This window comes from Palaemon carinicauda, chromosome 22, assembly GCF_036898095.1.
Source record: "Palaemon carinicauda isolate YSFRI2023 chromosome 22, ASM3689809v2, whole genome shotgun sequence".
Classification (NCBI taxonomy): domain Eukaryota; kingdom Metazoa; phylum Arthropoda; class Malacostraca; order Decapoda; family Palaemonidae; genus Palaemon; species Palaemon carinicauda.
In genome coordinates, this window is record NC_090746.1 from 98,957,824 (window position 1) to 98,979,251 (window position 21,428).

At 50.2% G+C, this 21,428-nt stretch overlaps 2 protein-coding genes across 2 annotated transcripts; both read right to left on the minus strand.

The window, feature by feature from the left end:
* Nucleotides 1-14,851: 14,851 nt before the first annotated feature.
* Nucleotides 14,852-16,186, minus strand: LOC137615983 (zinc finger BED domain-containing protein 5-like). The gene has a single exon (XM_068345665.1). The coding sequence runs from the start codon at nucleotides 16,184-16,186 to the stop codon at nucleotides 14,852-14,854; it is 1,335 nt and encodes a 444-aa protein (XP_068201766.1).
* A 30-nt stretch (nucleotides 16,187-16,216) lies between these two features.
* On the minus strand, nucleotides 16,217-16,648 carry LOC137615984 (protein FAM200C-like). Its single transcript, XM_068345666.1, has one exon. The coding sequence runs from the start codon at nucleotides 16,646-16,648 to the stop codon at nucleotides 16,217-16,219; it is 432 nt and encodes a 143-aa protein (XP_068201767.1).
* Nucleotides 16,649-21,428: the final 4,780 nt, after the last annotated feature.

A 21,428-nucleotide genomic window follows, 5' to 3' on the forward strand; every position in this document is an offset into this window, starting at 1 on the left:
ATCGGTCTCCTGAGCGCACACGATCTCCTGCTCGTCAGCGCGCACCTGCGCACCTTGTTCCTGATGCGCGCCCTGCGCGCCAACGCTCGCCCACGCGCCCTAGATCTTGGGATCTGGACGCGGGCAAGGACCTGACTCCTCCTCGCCCACGCGCTCCTGTTCGTCCTTCTTCGCCTGCGCAACAGCGCGCACGCTCTCCAGCGCGCACGCTCTCCAGCGCGCACGCTCTCCAGAGCACACGCTCTCCAGTGCGCACTTCAAGAGTTCCTGCGCGCCCGCGCGCCCGCGCGCCCGCACGCCCGCGCGCCCGCGGGCCTTCATATCCTGAGCCCGTCCGCGAGCGTTGGCCCTTGCACGTCGCCGTGCCACCTGATCCTGCGCCCCAGCAGTCTACGCATCGCCACCCTCCTGTGCGCCAGCGATCTCCTGCGCGCCAGCGATCTCCTGCGCGCCAGCGATCTCCTGCGCGCCAGCGATCTCCTGCGCGCCAGCGATCTCCTGCACGCCAGCGATTTCCAGAGCATCCGCGATCTCCTGAGCGCCCGCGCGATCCATCGCCTGCGCGCAAGCGCTCTCCTACGCGCCAGCGCACCTTAATCGCCATAAGTCTCCTACGCGCACACTCGCCAAATCGCCTGTGCGCGGGCGGTCGCCTGCGCGTACTACACGGCATCGCTCGCCAACGCGCCATCACGCGCCAACGCGCCATCGCTCGCCAGCGTTCGCCGACGCACCATCGCTCGCCAACGCGCCAGCGTTCGCCGACGCGCCATCGCTCGCCGCCACGCCATCGCTCGCCTCCTCGCCATCGCTCGCCTACGCGCCACAGATCTCCAGGACGCCATCGATCTCCTGCGCCTTGCCGTTCTCCTGAGCAACAGCGATCTCCTCTTCCCTCACGCGCTTATTCACCTACGCGCCCGCACGTCCCCTCGCCAACGCGCCCCCTCACCAGCGCGCCCACGCGCCCGCTCACCCGCGCGCGTTTATCCCAGCGCGACTGCGCGCCCGCGCTCCAACAGCCTCCTGCATGCGATTCCTTGAATCCTCCTCTGCGCGAGCGCCAGCGCGACCCCTGTTCTCGCCGGGTTCCGCAGCTCGTGCCTGGGGCAGGGACGCGTGCTTCCAGATTGCCGTCAGGATCGCCACCGCGCAAGTGCAGGTCTCTCTCTCAGGACCAAGAAGAGTCGTCGGAGAGGTCTAAGCAACATTCTTCCCTTTCTTCTTTGCAGGTAGGCCCCGTTGCGTCCACTCCGAAGGGTCAGGAGATCCCCTTCCCTCCAGCGGGAATTACGGATACTGCGTCCGTATCCCGTCAGTCGTGGTTTGGTCCTCTGATGAGAGCGGTGGTGCAGGCTATGAAGCCAGCCCTCGCCGATCTGGGACTCAAGCCAAGAACAGATACGCCCCCGCTGAAGAGAAGGAGAGGAGTGGACTTCTCCCAGGGAGAAGTTGGATCCTAAGAGATCCGTCAGGAAGGCTCCATCCCCTTCGCAGTCTTTTTCTCCTTCTCCTGTGGACGAGGCCTTTCTGTCCTCAGGAGAGTCCAGCGAGGCGGGGACCTCTCCCTCGGCACCAAGGGGAGAGACCCCTCCTCGAGGAGGAGAAGCGACTCGCGTGGAAGGTACCCTCAAAGACAATTCCGAAGTCGTCTTCGTGGATTCGTCAGGAACCAACCAGAACGTCCACGTGTCTCCCCAAGAAGAGCCTCTGGGGACGGGAGACTTAGCTGCCAGTCCACAGGGAGGAGAGCAGCATGAGTCTGAGCATGCCTTCTGGCAGGTCTTGAATCTGATGGGGCAGCTCAACAGGTTCAAGGACCCGGAGATCGCTCCTCGTGAAGGCAAGGACACGGTCCTGGACCAGGTCTATGGTACCCAGGGAGTGAAGAGTGCCATAGACAAGGTCGACGCTCAGCTCTTGGACCTCGCCTCCTCCAGCCGTTCCTCTGCCGGGAACAGACTCCTCCCTCCTCCTCGTTTACAGCAGGGGAGGTATTTTGAGATCATGGGGGAGTCCAGCCTAGCTCTTCCCCTCCACCACTCAGTGGAAGAGCTTACAAGGGGAGTTCCGGTTGAGAAGCTCTCCGCCCGGCAGGTGACATTCTCGGCGTCGGAGATCCTGAGCCAGGAGAAGGTCGCAAAGTGTGCCATGCAGGTCACTTCGTGGCTGGATGTCTGGCTGGGTTCTCTGGGCATTCTATTGCGCTCCGAGGACTTGTCTAAGGAGAGATAGCAAGGCCCTGGAGACCTTCCTCCTCTCGGGCACTCGCTCCATCGAGTTCCTGGCCCACCATGTTATCAACCTGTGGGCCAACTCGGTCTTGAAGCGTCGTGATGCGGTGACCGAGAAGTTCCACCCGAAGGTCCCCGCGGTGGATGTCTGTAGGCTCAGACACTCCTCCATCCTTGGAGGAAGCTTGTTTGAGCCCAAGGACATGGAACGCACAGCTGAGAGGTGGAGGAAGTCTAACCAAGACTCGCTCCTCCAGAGGCCCCTCGCATCTCGGCCCTACAAGCCTCCAGCTCCGCAGCAACATCAACAGCAGCCTCGCAGGACACCGAAGCAGGCTCCGGCAGCTAAGACGAAGGTGTCTAAGCCTCAGCCCTTTCCTGTCAAGGACAAGAGGGGCGATAAGTCATCCAGGGGAGGCAAAACTCCTAGAGGGAGCGGCTGTGGCCGTAAACGCTAGGAGTGGCAGTCCCCCCGCGTGTCCACCTGTGGGGGGATGCCTACAAAGTTGCGTGCACAGGTGGCAGCAACATGGGGCCGATTCTTGGACGGTCTCTGTGATCGGCCAAGGTTATCACATCCCATTCATGACATCTCAACCTCCCCTGACAGCGAATCCAGTGTCGGTGAGCTCCTATGCCATGGGATCAGCAAAGGGGCTGGCCCTTCCGGCAGAAGTCGAGACCATGCTCAAGAAGGATGCTCTCCAGGAGGTCGTCGACGGCTCCCCAGGCTTCTTCAGTCGATTCTTTCTTGTAAAGAAGGCGTCTGGAGGCTGGAGATCCATCATCGACCTCTCGGCTCTGAACAAGTTTATCAAGCAAACTTCATTCAGCATGGAGACAGCGGACACGGTCAGACTTGCAGTGAGACGACAAGACTTCATGTGCACACTGGATCTGAAGGACGCGTACTTCCAGATCCCAATTCATCCGTCTTCCAGGAAGTACTTGAGATTCAGCCTAGACAGCAAGACCTACCAGTTCAAGGTACTGCGCTTCGGTCTCTCCACAGCACCTCAGGTATTCACCAGAGTGTTTACCCTGATTTCGTCATGGGCGCACAGGAACGGCATCCGTCTCCTCCGATATCTGGACGACTGGCTGATCCTGGCAGACTCGGAGTCGACCCTTCTTCGGCACCGAGACAGGCTTCTGGGACTTTGCCAAGATCTAGGGATCATGGTAAATCTCAAGAAGTCCTCTCTGCAGCCGTCCCAGCGACTGGTTTATCTAGGCATGTTACTAGACACCAATCTCCACAAAGCCTTTCCATCAGACGACAGGATAGCAAGGCTGAGGAGGGTGGCAGAACCCTTCCTCAGGTGGGAAGAGCTTCCAGCCCAATCATGGTTACGTCTTTTAGGTCACCTAGCGTCCCTGGCCCGTCTGGTCCCAAACGGCTGTCTCAGGATGAGATCCCTGCAATGGCGGCTCAAGTCCCGGTGGAGTCAGGGCTCCGATTCCCCGGACTCTCTGGTCCCGATAGGACCCACGGAACAGGCGGACCTGCGGTGGTGGCTGATCGACGAGAACCTACGAAAGGGAGTGGATCTTCTCGTCCTTCCCCCGGATTTGACGCTGTTTTCGGACGCGTCAAAAGAAGGGTGGGGGGCCCACGTTCTGAACCAGAGGATCTCAGGCCTTTGGTCAGAATCAGAAAAATACCTGCACATCAACCTGCTAGAGATGAAGGCTGTGTATCTGGCTCTTCAACAGTTCCAACAGACCCTGGCGGGCCACTCCGTGGTGGTGATGAGCGACAACACCACGGTAGTGGCTTATATCAACAAGCAGGGAGGTATTTTTTCACAACAGCTATCCCATCTTGCGGTAGAGATTCTGAGGTGGGCCAAAGCCACTCGATAACACTATCAGCTCGCTTCATTCCTGGCAAGAGGAATGCGCTCGCCGACAGTCTGAGCAGAGCTTCGCAGATAATGAGTACCGAGTGGTCTTTGGATCCTCAGATGGCCAACAAAGTCCTGACTTTGTGGGGTTCCCTGATGGTGGACCTGTTCGCGACAGCCTTGAATTTCAGGCTGCCTCTGTACTGCTCCCCAGTCCCGGACCCCAAGGCTCTCTGGCAAGATGCTTTCCAACAACGGTGGGACAACATCGACGTGTACGCCTTCCCACTGTTCTGTCTGATGAGAAGGGTGCTCAACAGGACCAGACTATCGGTCAACCTGTCTATGACCCTGATAGCTCCGCTATAGCATCACGCGGAATGGTTCCCGTACCTTCTGCAGCTCCTGATGGAGCTTCCGAGAGAACTCCCCCCATGACACGAGCTACACAGACAGCCACATTGCAACATCTTCCACAAAGCCGTAGCCTCGCTTCGGCTTCATGCCTGGAGACTATCCAGCGTCTCCTCATTGAGAGAGGCTTTTTGCAACAAGTTGCGGAGAGGATGTCTCGACACCTGCGAAAGTCATCCGCAGGGGTCTACCAGGCGAAGTGAAGAGTGTTTTGTGGTTGGTGTCGTGGGAGGGGTATCTCTCCCCTCGATGCCACTATTCCAGCAATAGCGGAGTTTCTTGTGTATTTGCGGGAGGAAATGCGCCTTTCAGTCTCGGCAGTGAAAGGCTATCGCTCAGCCTTAAGCTTAGTCTTCAGGCTGAAAGGAATAGACATTTCTTCCTCGCTGGAACTTTCTTTACTCATACGAAGCTACGAACTTACCTGCCCTCAGTCGGAAGTGAGACCTCCTCAATGGAACGTGGTTCGCGTTTTCAGGGCTCTTAAGAGACCTCTGTTCAAACCATTACGCCAGGCCTCTGATCGACACCTGACTTGGAAGACGGCATTCCTGCTCGCTTTGGCTTCAGCCAAGCGAGTCAGTGAACTTCATGGTCTCTCATACGACGTCGCCCATTCAAGGGGATGGGGGGAGGTAACGTTCGGGTTTGTCCCTGAGTTTGTAGCCAAGACTCAGAACCCGGGAGTGCCGGACCCACGGTTCGACTCCTTCAGGGTTTTGAGTCTCCATTCTGTAACAAATGACCCAGACCATCTGTTACTATGCCCAGTGAGAAGTCTGAGGCGTTATCTGAAGAGAACGGCTGCAGTCCGTCCTCGCGTGCAAGCCCTGTTTGTGAGCACGGGAAGGACGAAGAGGAGGGTCACCAAGAACACTATCTCTGCCTGGATTTGAAGGGTCATCCACCACACCTTGAATCCAGACCCTCCTCCGTCACGTCGTCCCAGAGCACACGATGTCAGAGGCATCGCTACGTCTCTGGCTTTTAAGAGAAACTTCTCGGTGACGCAAGTGCTACAAGCTGGGGTCTGGAAGCGTCAAACGACCTTCACAGCCCACTACCTGCAGGAGGTGACGCACAGGAGCCTTGATACATTCTCGATCGGCCCTGTGGTGGCTGCATAACAGCTGGTCTAACCTCAGGCTCCTTAATGGACAGGTAGCAGAAGGTTGAGGGCATTATTACCCGGTTTTAGACTGCATGAATGAAAGAGTATGTCTGGCCCTTACTTCTTTCTTCATCGTCCCCTCTCTTGGGGAAAGCAGCATCCTGGGTTCTCTGCATAGCTGACCTCGAACCTCTGCAGGTAAACCATGCTTCCTTGTGTTTCTAGTATTAAGATAATACTGTCGCGTCCCCCATACCCTGACGAGGTGGTATTGGGAACGTCTTAGCCTAGAATTCCATCTAAAGGACTTCAGGTCAACTTCCTAGGACGAGTCACACTTCAACCCTCCACACACAACCTTATGTAGGCCGCACATACTTGCGAGGTGCAGGGACACTCTTTCTCGAAGTGCTGCGCACTCGGATTCTGAGTCCCCGGGTAAAGCCAAAGCCAGTAAGGTCGGGACTTTTCTCCCTACCTAAGGGGTAAGTCACCCCATGTAAATAGCTTGGTTTTTATTTCGGTTACGGAACAAATGACAAATTCGGAGATAATTTGTATTTTTCCTAACCATACAAACCTTAGCTATTTACACATATTTGCCCGCCAGCCCTGTCCCCCAAGGCAAGTCCTACCTCTAAGTGAAGTGAAGTAGTTCACCGGTGTGTGAGGGGGGGAGGGGTAACTAGCTATCACTCCCCTACCCCCTTGCTAACTAGCGCGGGGGTAATTAACCCTCGTTAAAATTCTAATGGCTCGTCATTTCAGCTATGCCGAAAGTAAAACCCCATGTAAATAGCTAAGGTTTGTATGGTTAGGAAAAATACAAATTATCTCCGAATTTGTCATATTAGATAATAAAGATGCGAGCAAACGAACCAATTCCACTACCTCAGAACAGACCAATGACTGTTAGTGAACGCAGGGAAAATACCATGATGGGATTGACTGGGCTTTAGCGCTAGATCCTTACCCGCACAGGCATAAACGATCGAAATCGCTAGGATGCATCTCTTATTTTAAGAATTAAAGATTGTCATCAATCCAGTTTGTCTATAGTCAACCACCTTCAAACCAGTCTCCTGAAGTTGTTCTCTCTCAGAAGTGACAGAGGACCCTTGTTCTCCCTTTTCAAAGGGATCCAAAAGAAGGGAAATCAAGGACTCCAAAAAGAAGGCTACGAGATTGGCTGACTCCCCTTAGTCTTTTCGCCGGAGAAATCCTGTTGATACTACTTCTCCCCGTTGCCACCTACTAGGTAGAAGAGTTCCTCAGAATAGGACAAAGTTATGCATGCATGACCTTTTAGTTCTCAAAATAGAGAAATCAGAGATAAGTTTTTAGTCCCTGACCCTCTTCGGCACCTACCGGGTATGGTGTTCCAACAGGAAGACGAGAAGCAACACGATTCCTCTTGAGAAAGGAACATCGTTACTTGGGGTGAGGACTCTCCTGACTTTGTAGTAGGGTTGCTGCAACCAGCCAATCTGGATTGCACTGAGCCTGAGGAAGAGGTGTCTGAGTCTTCCTTTCTACAATACCTGTCCTTGAGCAAGAGAATGAACGACCTTGGTGAAGCCCCAAAATCACTGATTAAAGTCAGGAAAGTGGCAATATACAGACTGTTCCATGCTCCCCAGGGTTTGAGACAACGGCTAGAACTTCCTTGTTAGAGCTAGGTAAGGAGACATTGATGAGGTCAATATGCAGTTTTCAGCTCGGAAAGATTTTCTGATAGCAGGTTGATCATCCACAATCTTGTCACCAGCTTTTTCGAGGTAGAAATGCTATTATGCGACACAGGACTCTCGTCCCTGTCCCCTGCCTTTGGATCCAATGGTCTCTACACTGACCTGATCCTTTTCAGCCGAGGAACTAAATGCTCATCACCTTTCTTTCATGGCTTCAGATGCCTGTAATATGGAGGCCGCAGTGTCCTGGTTGGACTACTGGTTAGGTACTATGGGATACTTGGACTTGAACTCAGAGGGAGTTCACAGATCTCACTCGGTCTGTGGCAAAACCTGTTGAAATTTTATTCACCAGGCACAGTGGGCCAATTGGATTTTAAAGAAGTGAGACATGGTTTCTTAAAAGTCCGTAAGGCAAGTAGACCTGTTTTTACTAAAAAAAAAAGAAAACCCAGTAAGCAGGGATAGTTAGTGAGATTCAATTACTTCTACTTTACTACTTCAATGTGTCCCTTTTCATTTATAAATTGAACGGATTATGGGACAGATTTCTGCATCACTGTTGTGTCGCTACTGGTTTTTTACAATAATCTGTTCCATAACTGAAATACAAAGCATGCTATTTACATGGGGTAATTACTTCGGCGTAGCTGATTGACGAGCCATAAGAATTTTAACGAGGGTTTACTACCCCTCCGCTAGTTAGCGGGGGGTAGGGAGGGGTAGCCTGCTACCCCTCCCCCTCACACACACCGGTGAAAGGTTCACTTTACTTTTGGCTCGGATGGTGATCGGAAGTCTCCGCTCCCATCCTCACTTGACGCCATTATTGTTTTGTCTTTTTAACTTTCCTTTTCTTATACTTAGTATATTTAAACATTATTGATGTTTATATATATTTTTGTGTATAGAAAAATAGTAAGTTTCCTTTGCTTTCGGTGTTGTGTACGTCTACGAGAGTGATCGCCGGCTTAGCCAGGCCACCACGATCTTTTCTTGATCACGGCCGTTCACTCCTAGGCCACCATGGTTGCCTTCGTGGAGCCCGGCCCTTCTCTTGAGGTCGTTCACCTCTTACTCTGTACTACGCCTATGATAGCTTCTCAGGACCGAGTCGCTATTTCGTTTTATTTGTCTCAATTATTTTTATGAATATAATTGTGTTTTAACTTTTCAGCTCAGGGCTCACGTCCCTTCGGGGGTCGGTGATCCTTGGAACATTCAAAGTCAGTTGCATAATTATAATGTTATAATTCTGTTTTTGTTAACTTTTTGTCCCCCCCCCTCACCCGGGCATGCCGGGGGGGGGGGGGAGGGGGCCGCATACCTTCTTTCGTTCTTATGTTTCTTTCCCTCGGGGTTTCTCTTCGGAGTTTCACCCGGGGGAATTTCTGTTAAATAATTATTCTCTTTTATTTTCCAGTTTACGATGCTGTTTCTTCGTGCCTGTTGTGTGCCTTCGAAGCAGAGCTGTCCTGTTTATGCCTGGGGAGTCGGCTGTCGCCGCCGTCTCTCGAGGCCATCGTCAGGGGCGTTCCCTTCTCTTAGAAGTTCCCCTGTGACTACTGCCAGCTCTTCAGTGCATCCTGGAACGACAAGGAGGTTCGCCTCCAGGGTAGTTAGTTAACTTCCCTTTTTTACTTTTCCCTGGTCCTTAGGCGGTTATGCTCTTGGGGCTGAGCGGCCGCCCTTGTGACTTGCTCAACGTGCTGAGCAGTTGCAAGGCTGCACCGTGGTACTAGCGACTATGCTCTCGGGGCTGAGCGGTCGCTTCTGTAGCTACGCTTAAGGGGCTGAGCAGCTGCAAGATCAGTCTGGCCCTCTCTCGTTCGCGAGGGAGGCCGCACTAAGGGCTCCTCTTCGGAGGATTGCTCCTCTTGTCTCTTCTACGAAGTGTCTCCTCCCGTTCGCGTGAGAGGACACTCACAGAGACTCCTCTTCAGAGGATTGTTCCTGTTTACGTCAGCTGATCTCACGGCCTTTCGGGGCTCTATCACCAGTCTCTTCTACGAAGTGCTCACCTCTCTCGTTCGCGAGAGAGGCCACTCATAGAGACTCCTCTTCGGAGGATTGTTCCTGTTGACAACACTTGCTGTTCAGTCACTAGCACTTCGGTGTTAGTGACAGGGAAACTTCGGTTTCTCTTTTTCCCTGACCCTTCGGGGTCTCGGAGCTTTAGTTACGCAGTTCCCTCGGGCTCTCGTAACTTTAGTCACGCAGTTCCCTCGGGCTCTCATAACTTTAGTCACTTCTACGCTTCGGTGATTAGTGACGGAGAAACTTCGGTTTCTCGTTGCGCAGACCCTTCGGGGTCTTGCAACTAATCCCCTCGGGGACTCGCTACTCAGGCTACGTTAGACCCTTGGTCTCTCGTCCCTCAGTGTACCTGCTGTATCCGTTCCTGACTGCTGACGCGCCTGGGGCGCCCACGCCCCTGTTATCTAACGGGCTCCTCCCTTCGGGGCAGGAGAAACTTTCTCACACCTTGAGTAAGTCCCTTAAGTGCCAGGTATCCCCTGCGCGCCAACGTTCCCTTGCGCGCTAGCAGCTCGACTGCTGTTCCTGCTGTTCCTGAGACTTCCTTCAGAGACACCCTGTTCCAGTATTCAGTTAGGCTGCTACCAACGTTCTCTGCGCATTTGCGCACATCGTTGGGGTTCCTGAGATAGCGCACAGGCGCTCACCAGCGGTTCAGCCTACGGTGTCTCTAAGTCTCTTCTACGAAGGACACCTCTCCCGTTCGCGGGAAAGGTACCTCACAGAGACCACTCCTCGGAGTATTTAGCAGTACCTCAGTTGATCGTCGGCACTGAAGCAGACCTCCTGGTCCTCTTCAGGGGATGCCCTCCCTTTTAGGGACACATCCCAGTTCCTGATCTACGAGTTAGCCGATCCTTCAACCAAGTGCGCGTGCACGCTCTCCGACGATCTTCTGTTGCACAGGGGCCTACGATCTTCACTCACGCGTGGGAAGCCATCCCGCGCGCGATCTTCAAGGCCCTTTTGCGGTTTTGCCTCTCACGATCGTCGAGGATCGTTAGCCGACGATCTCCTGATGCGCGCTAATGCGTAAGCGCAGAAGATCGCCCGCGCGCGGGAAACCATCCCGCGCGCGATCTTCGAGGTCCTTCCGCCTTCGGTTTTTTTGTGCGCGATCGTCGAAGATCGTTAGCCGACGATCTTCTGATACGCGCTAGACGCGCAAGCACCGACGATCTTCATAACGCGCGTAAGCGCCGAGGATCGTCCCGCGTGCGGGTTTAGTTTCCCGCGCGCGATCTTCGAGGCCGTCCGCGCGCGGTTTTCCGCACGCGATCGGCAACGGCCGTTAGCCGGCGATCTTCGGATCCGGCGCTAGGCGCGCAAGCGCTGACGATCTTCTTAGTGCGCGTAAGCCCGGAAGATCGGTTTCCCGGAAGATTGGTTTCCCGCGCGCGACCATTGAGGCTCACGCGATCATCGCGGATCATCCGCGCGCGGTTTCTCGCTCGTCCTCGGGCGTTTTTTCCGCTTGTCCACAGGTGGGATGGTTGCCCGCGCGCGGTCATCACGGATCGTCCGCCCGCGGTTTCCCGCGCGCGATCGTCATGGATCGTCCGCACGCGGGTACCGAGGTTTCCCGCGCGCGATCGTCATGGATCGTCCGCACGCGGGTACCGAGGTATCCCGCGCGCGATCGTCATGGATCGTCCGCACGCGGGTACCGAGGTTTCCCCCGCGCGATCATCATGGATCGTCCGCATGCGGGTACCGAGGTTTCCCGCGCGCGATCGCCGACTATCTTCTCTCGCGCACGAGAGTCGACAATCTTCGCACACTCGTGAGCGCCGAAGATTGTCCGTGCTCGCGCGAATCGCCGACGATCGTCTTGCATAGTTGGAGATCGTACGCGCGTGGGCACCAATGGTTTCCCGCTCACTGTCTCCGACGATCCTCTCTCGCGCTAGCGCCGACGATCTTCGTACACGCGTAGGCACCGAAGATCGTCAGCGTTATTTCTTCCGCGCGTGGGATGGTTTCCCACACGCAATCGCCGACGGCGCAAGCACCGGCAATCTTTTATCGCCGAGATCGTTCGCGCGTGGGATGGTTTCCCACTCTATCGCCCATGATCTTTCACGCGCAAGTGCCAGCGATCTTCATACGCGCGAAAGCGCGGGGATCGTTCACGTGGGCGCCGATACGCCCACGCTTACGCGGGTTCACGTGCATGCGGGCGCGGTTACACTGCTATGCATGTTTTATTCACGCGCTACCCAGATCTGTGCTTTTCGCGCGATCGGCGGACCGTTCTCCGACACGATCGCACCCTGATTACATCAGGGCTTATGGTGGTCAGGCCACCTTCGCGTTTCCCTCCCCCGCCGCAGCGCAGAGCAGCGCCCTCTCCGGAGGGGGAGAGGTTTCCGGACAGGTCAAAGGTCTATTCTCCCTTCATTGCAGATTCTCTACGGGCGAACCCTCATGTGTCAACCCATCCAGGGGATCGAACGATCCTCTTCCCTTCAGAGGGACTCTCTGTCAGCGTGAGGGTCGGTCGGCATCCCTGGGGGGAGGCTGTCGTCAAAGCGCTCATGCAGGCGATGAGCCTGTGCCTTCTGACTGGGGTCACTAATCAGTAGCAACTTCCTCTCCCCCTGAAGAGGGTGAAAGGAATCCCTGGCATGGTATCTCCTCCAAGGACCATCCTGTTCCATCGCGAGTCGTTACGCAGGCGATGAGCCCTCTTCAGGCTTCTTCTCCCTTCCCCTGTGGATGAGCATTACCCATCCCCAGGAGGGTCGGAAGACCCGGTCCTCTCTCCCCCATCACTCCTAAGGGAGAATCCCCGCCTCTTCCTGAGAATCTTCTCGTGCGGCGGGGGCAAAAGCCTTACACCCTTCATCGCTGGGGTCCTGTTTCCCTCCTAGGAGGGATCCTAAGGCCCAGTCTTCCACAAGGACCCGACAGGACCCAGATGGACCCTTGGGGCGTGTTTACGAGTCTCCCCAGGAAGAGCCTCCGGGGATGAGAGACCTCGCTGCCAGTCCATCAGGAGGAGAAGCTCCAGGGGTCGGAACTTGCGTTCTGGCAGGTTCTGACCCTCAGGAGAAACCTCAAGGGGACCCCAGATTCAGAGATTCCTCTTCGGTAAGGGAAGGATATGGTCCGGGACCGAATCTACTCACCCAAGGGCTCCCTTGGGCCAGTGCAGCTTCCCCTGGTCTCAGGGAATGAAGAGCGCCAGAGGCTAGGCAGAGGGCCAGCTCTCTGAGCTTGTCTCCTTCAACAGTCCCGGTCGGTATCAAGCCCCTCCTTCCTCCCTGGATAGGAATCGGTGAGGGGACGGGCCCTCCGGGCGGAAGTCCAGTCCATGTTGGACATACGCTTCCTCCAAGAGGTGGCCAACTGGTTCTGAGGCCGCCTTAATCGTCTCCTTCCCTTCTCGACTCTGTACAGAGTTGTCAAACAGCCTCTGTTCAGCATGGCGACAGCAGACGCGGTCAGTCTTGCGGTGAGACCACAAGACTTCATGTATACACTGGTCCGGTAGGACGCGTACTTCCGATCCCGGTTCACCCGTCCTCAAGGAAGTACTTTGGAGTTTGCCTGGAAGGCAGATATACCAGTTCAAGGTGCTGTGATTCGGTCTCTCCACAGCACCTCAACAGTTCACCGATGCTTCCACTCTGACCTCTTCACGGGCTCTCAGGATCGGCATCCGTCCCCTCCGTTTCCTGGGTGACTGGCTGATCCTAGCAGACTCGAAGGCATCCCTTCTTCGTCATCGGGACAAGTTCCTCGGACTTTACCAAGTTCTAAGGATCATGGTGGTCCTCGAGGAGTCCTCCCCGCAGCCCTCTCAGAGTCTGGTATACCTAGGCCTGGTCTTAGACACCAATCTCCCGAAGCCTTCCCTTCAGGCGACAGGATAGCGTGGCGGAGGAATGTTGCAAGACCTTTCCCCACACGAGAAGAACCTCCAACCCAATGTGGTTACGTCCCTCCTCCCTGGCTTGTCTGGTTTCCAACAGTCGCCTCAGGATGAGTTCTCTCCAGTGGCGACTCGGGGCGCGGGGGAGTCAGGGTCATGACTCCCAGGACGCCGGGACCCCTAGGGGACTTCCGGAACAGACGGACCCCCTGGGGTGGGAAGCAGACGAGGATCTACAATAGGGAGTGGACCTTCTCGTCCTTCCCCTAAACTTGATGCTGTTTTCGGACGCGTCAAAGAAAAGGGGGGGGGGGGGGGCACGTCCTGAACCACGGGACCTCAGGCCGGTTGTCAGAACCAGGAAGTACCTTCTCTAGACCTACTAAAGATGGAAACCGTGTTTCTGGCACTTCAGTAGCTCCACCTTGCCTGGCGGATTACTCTGTGGTTGTGAGGATCAACAACACCACAGTGATGGCTTACTTGCCCAGACAAGGAGGTACTTTTCAGTACAGCCATCCCATCCTGCGGTAGAGATACCGGGATGGTTCGAGTTCCCCTCGATCTCCTTAGCAGCTCGCTTGATTCCAGGCAAGGAATGGGGTCGCCGACAGTCTGAGCAGTGCGACTTTGGACACCACATTCCGAGTGGTCTTTGGATCCTAAAGTAGCCTACAAAGCCTGTCTCGGTGGGGCTCCCTCTGTGGACCGGCTCACTACAGCACTGAGCTGCAAGCTCCTGCTGTACTGCTCCCCGATCCCGGACCCCAAGGCCCACTGGTAGGATGCCTTCCAGCACCGGTGGGACAACATCGATGTGTTTGCCTTCCCCCGTTCTGGCAGATGAGGAGAGTACTCTACAAGACCAGAGTGTCGGTCAGTCTCTCAATGACCTCCCTAGCTCCGCTAGGGCCTCTCGCAGGTGGCTCACCAGTCCCTCTGTAACTCCTTACGGAGGCTCCGAGGGAACCCCCCCCCCACGTCACCGGTTACTCACACAGCCACATCTCCTCAAAGAGAGAGGTTTTTCGCAACAAGTTGCGAAAAGGAGGACTGGACACCTGCGCAAATCTTCCGCAGTAGTCTCCCAGGCGAAGGGGCGAGTTACTGTGGTCGATGTCATGGAGAGGGTATCCCTCCACACGATGCCGCTTCCAGCAATAGCGGAGCTCCTCGTGGGATTGCGGGATGGACTGTGCCTTTCAGTTTCGGATGTGAAAGGCTATCCCTCAGCCTTAGGTCTTGCCTCCAGGCACGAGGGATACACATTTCTCCCTCGCTGGAGCTCTTCCTTCTCATGCGAAGCCTTGTCCTCTCCTGCCCTCAGTCGAAGGTGAGACCTCCTCCTTGGGACGTGGTTCGAGTCCTCAAGTCTCTAAAGCAGGGGTTCTCAACCTTTTTCCCGTCAAGTACCCCCTGAGATATAAGACCATTTGCCAGTACCCCCCGGTAATCTGACATCGAACAAAATTGTAATTTAGTAACTAACTCAATGTACAATGGTACAACATAGGATATTATGAAATTATTCAAATTTTTATTACTTTATTGAGATGAAACATGAATATTCCAAGTATTTTACAGTGATACTACACATGCAGAAATGAAACAATATTTCCTTTATCAACCATTACTGAACTTCAGTGTGAAGGCTGTGCCTGTCTGTTACAAACAAGTTTCTCAATTCGAGGAGCAGTATTAGACAGGCACAATCGTAGGTCATGTTCCACATTAAGCCGTGATCGATGTTTGGTTTTCATGTTCAACAGCGTTGAAAATCCTTGCTCACACAGATAAGTACTAGGGAACATCAACAAAGAGTTCAGAACTACTTTAGATACAACAGGGTAAATCTCACTCATTTTAGCCCAGAACTTGGTTAGGGAAAGTGTTTCAAATGCATCTTTTGCAACAGAGTCGTTCACCAACTCTAGGAACTCCTCTTGCATGTTATCTGGGAGAAGGTGCACATTCACAATGAAAGGGTTTCTAATCAATTTTGATGCCAATTCACTCAATTCGGGGAAGTAAGACTGCAGCTCCATCCGCAGAGAAGCTAGATGTGATTGCACAAGTTGCATCACATCTTGTTTTCCAGTGTTTTGTCTTTTATCAAGTGCCTCACCAAGGTGTTCAAACATGCTAAGATTTCCATCTTTGACCTTCCCTTCCCAAAGCTCCAGCTTCATGGTCAGTGACCTAAGTTTGTCCATGAAATCACTCACTGTGGCAAAACGGCCTTGGAGGGATAAGTCAAATGAGTTGAGGCGTAAGAATATGTCACTCAGGTAGGCCAGCTTCTGAAGCCACTGGCTGTCTGACAATTTCTTGGTGAACTCAAGTGACTTTGCCTTGTTGTCACATTTGAAGAATTCAGTGAGCTCCTCCTTTAGTGATTCTACTCTTGATACCACATTCCCCCTCGACAGCCAGCGAACCTCAGTGTGAAGGAGCAACACTTCTTCATCACATCCAAACTCTTGGCACAGAAGGGAAAACAGTCTTGTATTTAGGGCGCTTGACTTAATGGCATTTACCATGTGCACAACATCATCCAGGACTAATTTTAAATCAGGTGGGAGAGTTTTGGATGCCAGGGCATATCTATGAAGCATGCAATGAAGATGCTTGGTTTCAGGATTCACCTGATTCACTCTTCCTCGAAATCCTGATCGACGACCAAGCATTGCTGGTGCTCCGTCAGTTGTGCATGCACATACATTATTCCAAGACAGTCCTTCTTTCTCAAAAAACAATGAGACTTCATTGAAAATGTCTTCACCTCTAGTAGTCGTATTCAAGGTATGACAGAACAAAAACTCTTCCTTGAAATCTTGACCAGTGACGTATCGCACAAACACTAGGAGTTGTGCACAAGCAGCCACGTCAGTCGACTCGTCAAGCTGGATTGCAAATTTTCCTAAAGAGGCTTCCTTTAATTCAGCAATTACTTGTTGTTTGACATCCTCAGACATATCTACTATTCGTCGATGAACAGTATCATTTTAGAGAGGTACTGATGTGACCTTCTGCTCAGCATCACAACCAATAACACAACGTATTATATCTTTGCAGCAAGGAACTATCAACTTTTCTGCAATGTTGTGAGGTTTCTTTTCTTGTGCAATTCTCAGTGATACCATGTAGGATGCACGCAAACCAGCTTCATTTTGTTGCCTGAAATGTCCCGAACGATCGAAGCGTGCTCGCTTCAATCCCTCTTCCTTTTGCTTGAAGAAAGCAGCATTCTTGCTTATAAAACTTGGATGACAGCTGTTTAGATGGCGTTTGAGAAAGCTAGGCTTCATGCACTCCAGTGACAAAACTTTGTGGCCTAATACATGCTGTGGAAATTCAATCCCACTTTTGTTGATAGCAGTGAATCCATACTGAATGTAGCTTTCATCATACTGCTGTTTCTTCGCTGATGAGGCCATAACGATATCTGGAATTGTAGAAGAGGAACTTTTTTATAACCAAAGCTATATACACGTACGAGTATACTGTGAAATGCATGTATAATATTGCCAATGATAAAAGAATATTCAATTCAGAATAAAAAAAAAAAAAAACACGAACTAACCTCATTTAAGCAAACAAAAGGCGTTGGAGACAGGAGCAACAACTACGATGTGCATCAGTGTCTGTTGGCTAGCTGAGTGAGCTGACTGTCCAGTGTCCACGTAACCGTCCCCCACCCTCACTCACGTTGCTGTTTGAAATTAAACCGACACGATATGGCGCGCCCCTCCGTCACACACACACACACACACACACACTCTCTCTCTCTCTCTCTAAAGAGACCCTCTGACGAACCACTACGTAAGGCCCCAGATCACCACCTTACTGGGTAGACAGTGTTCCTGCTAGCCTTATCTTCAGCCAAGCGAGTCACATGGTCTCTCATACGACTTTGCCCATTCAGGGGGATATGGGGAGGCAACATTCAGGTTCGTCCCGGAGGTTTGTTGCCAAGACTCAGAACCCGAGAGTGCCGGACCCACTGTTCGACTCTCCTACCTTGCCGGTAGGGAGTCTGAGGTGGCGTCTTTAGAGAACGGCTGCAGTTCGTCCCCAGGCTCAAGCCTCGTTCTTGGACCCTGGGAAATGAAGAGAAGGGTCTCCAGGAATACCATCTCAGCCCGGATTTGCAGGGTGTTACACCCGGCCTTGAATCCTGACCCTTCTCCGTCGCATCGCCCTAGAGCCCATGATGTCAGGGGCGTAGCTACGTCCCTGCCCTTCATGGAGCATCATTCAGTGACGCAGGTCCTACAAGCGGGGATGTTGAAGCATCAGACCATCTTCTCAGCCCCTTACCTGCAGGACATGACCCACAGGAGGCTCGATACGTTTCCATCGGCCCTGTGGTGGCTTCACAACAGCTGGTCTAAACCTCGGGCTCCTTGATGGACAAGTAGCAGAAGGTTTAGGGCATTTTTACCTGGTGTTAGTCTGCATGAATGAAAAGATCTGTCTGGCCCTTATTCATTTCTTCATCCTCTCTTCCCATGGAGATAGCAGCTTCCTGGGTTCTCTGCACAGCTGACCTCAAACCACTGCAGGTAGACCATGCTTCCTTGTGTTCCTAGTATTAGGTGTAATACTGTCATGTCCCCTTACCCTAACGAGGTGGTATCGGTAGAGTCCTAGCCTGGGTTTCCTTCTGAGGAACTCCGGGGCAACTGCCTAGGACAAGTCACTTTTCACCTTCGCACACACCTTACGTAGGCCGCGGCAGTTTCACAACCGCCAGCGAGGAGCAGGGATTCCCTATTGTCCGAGTACTTAATCGCTCGAATATGGAATCCCCGGGCAAGCCAAAGCCAGTATGGCCGGGACTTACCACCCTTCCTAAGGGTTAAGTCACCCCATGTAAATAGCGTGGTTTGTATTTCAGTTACGGAACAAATGACAAATTCGTAGATAATTTGTATTTTTCCTAACTATACAAACCTTAGCTATTTACACATATTTGCCCGCCAGCCCTGTCCCCCAAGATAAGTCCTACCTCTAAGTAAAGTGCGCCTTTCACCGGTGTGTGTGAGGGGGAGGGGTAGCAGGCTACCCCTCCCTACCCCCCCCCCCCCGCTAACTAGCGGAGGGGTAGTAAACCCTCGTTAAAATTCTTATGGCTCGTCAATCAGCTACGCCGAAGTAATTACCCCATGTAAATAGCTAAGGTTTGTATAGTTAGGAAAAATACAAATTATCTACGAATTTGTCATGTTTTCTCCATTATCCAGTCTATATCCTTCAAGGGACACTGCTGTTAGTGCACCCCATGTAGTGAATTAAGGATTTTTGCAGTTTCCCTATGGCCCCTACATACGTTCATTTTTTATCCTTCTACATTGCCTTCATTCCAACTGCCTTTCTTGCAATCTGCTGTCCAACATCTACTTTTAATTCTTAGTGTATCTGAAGGGATTTCCCTTAGCTTCATTTTGGGGCTGAATGGCCTCCCTTCCCTAGAAACGTGCCGTAATACCACTATCAGTGAATCGAATATGATACTCACTTTATGTACCTGTTGGAAGATATCAATGGAAAACTCTGTCAAACCAGACATTAAAAGATTTATACCCCATGTCTAATAACTCACATCTTGAGCTGAACCATGAAACGATTAGTTAATAACACATCAAGAGCGAAGACTAGGTCTAAGAGTATGTGAGATGATCAATTTATCTATAGTTCACTTGCTACTATCCTTCAGAAAATGAAAACTCAATGGCTTTGAATCCATGTACTAAAACAGTGAGTTCATTGAAACCAACATTTTCAGATAGCTAAAGTATTTTGAAAAGATTTGAATGTCCCCTATCAATTATGCCAGAATAATGTTATTATACCTTATTATCTATATAAAATTAGATTTTAGTCGTATCCATTTCTTAATACTTCAAATGCAATATTAACATTCAATTACTTTAATGATAACCTTATAAAGAATAGTTACTCAAAAAATCTTTGTTTACAAGCAACAAGCACATATACAGTACATGGCTGCTAATATAGGTTAGGATAATTATCCAAGCTGAACTTTGCCATATTCTTGTTTTTTTTTTTCCTCGTGAATTTTGGTTATTAGCAATGTTCTTACTTCAGTTTTTTTTTTTTTTTTTTTTTTTTTTTTTTTTTTTTTTTGAAGAGCATCACAGTATGGTCAAGTTTAAAACTCCAAAGTGTCTGTCATATTGTTCTCTAAAGTATGAAGTTGAATGTGCCAGTTATTCTAATGGATAATCATAAAAAGTGACTATGTATCAAATTAATTATGACTTTAGGATGATGAATATTTGGAATAAAGATATTTTACTTTTTTTCAGGTGTTTTTTTACCTGCACATTTGAAATCCAAAAGCCGAAGGCATCAAACAAAAAATAACTTACTAGAGGGCAATCCGATTCCCCCAATAATATAAGAAGATTAGAGTTGAAGGAACGCTGATGGCTCAAGATTAATTGAATCATATCTATATCAAAGCTGATAACAGGGATGAAGGCTGTTAGATTTAACAGACATCAGTTTAAAGATAAGTTTGAATTTTCATTATCTTTTTTTCTCAGAAATTTTACACCTAAATTAGGTTACAAAGTAGATAATAAATATCTATAGAAGATAGCTTTAGTACAGTGTACAATACAGAGCTGACCATATCCAGTATTGCACAAATTAATTCGAAAGTGAGACTTGTTCTTAAATTGTTATTTGGTGAGATAGTCATAGATTTTGCCATTACTATACATTATTGGTTTCCTGTCCATATACTTTCTGATGATTTTAGATATACAAATATTTCTTTTAGGGTAAATTCTCAAAAGTCTTATCAATAAAGCATTAGCCAATGCAAGATTAGATAGTATACTTTCATGGGTCATAGATTGCAAATATTCGGCCTTAGGGCCATAGAATGCCATATGTCTTAATCTTGTAATATGATATTTGTCGAATATTTAAATATTATATTGCCTTGGAATTCATTAAATTATAGCAAAAAAGAATAAAATTGAATATTTGTAAGTGTAGTATTTCGCTTGGCATACTACCAAAAGATATTCATAGCTGATTTCACCTAAAACACCTTTTTTTGATGTTTGAGACAAGGCTAGGTATCCTTGATTACTATAAAAGGGTATGTTTTCCTTCTAGCACTGAAGTATAACTGTTTCTTTCAATGGACCTAGACTATCAGATTTAATGGAAAATAACACAGGCACATCAATTTACGAAATTATTCTTAAGTCACATCTTACATAAACGTTATCGTTTTACTCGACACGGAATATATAACAGGTTTAAAGAGATATGATTTAGTTCTCAGTTAAGTAAATGTACAAATTTGTTTGATCGTTAATGTATAAATTACAAGAGAAATTTAGTGTGGTCCCTGCCTCCGTCATACATGAATTTTATTCGTGCAGAAAAAAAAAAGGATTTAATTTTTTAGGATAGAATGGAGTTCTACATTACGTCGTATTCAAATAAATCGTATCTCGTTAAGAGTGACATTAAAAGTAGGCTACCACGCAAAGTGTAACGAATATGGTTGTAGGACAAGTTTTGAATGAGGAATTTGCACTTCTTCTTTTTCTAATTAGAAGGTACAAATAATTCTCAATCATCACAAGAATTTCTTTTAGCGAAGTCATTTTCTCACAGTCAGGTGCAAAAAGCCTAATATTGAGTCAGTCATCTTTATATTTATATATTTTCTTTATAAGAGAAGAGGGATATATCAACTAAAAATGGTGATTAAGTTAGGTTACTACATTCTAAAATAGGGCCAATGGCAGGTGTTTTAAGAAAAGTATATACTTCATATCACTGGTCCCTATAATTTACAGCATATTAAGGGGAAGATATTTAAATTAAGTCTTATTACTGCAGCTTTGTTAGTATTTGGATTGAGTAACTAGTAGCCATGTATGTTACATGAAATTGTGTAATGTAAACATTACAATGCACTGTAAATTAATTTTTTGGTGGGTAGGGGGTGGGGGCAGGCTCTTCCTGTTCTGTAACGTAATGGCATTAGATAAGATGTTTATATAAAAAGTAAAGGTCGGAAAATGACCTTCTAGCTTCATTAACTTCGTCTACAAACAGTAATCAGGTTACGTATTTGTAAGTACGTGTTTATCTTCAGTTTTATTGACAAAACCCTATTAATCTTATAATTCTCAAGGTAAGTGAATCAAAACATTCTCAAGG

Excerpts from the sequence above, each read along its gene's own strand:
- LOC137615983 (XM_068345665.1), bottom strand. The coding sequence starts at position 16,186 with ATGTCTGAGGATGTCAAACAACAAGTAATTGCTGAATTAAAGGAAGCC.
- LOC137615984 (XM_068345666.1), bottom strand. The coding sequence starts at position 16,648 with ATGGCCTCATCAGCGAAGAAACAGCAGTATGATGAAAGCTACATTCAG.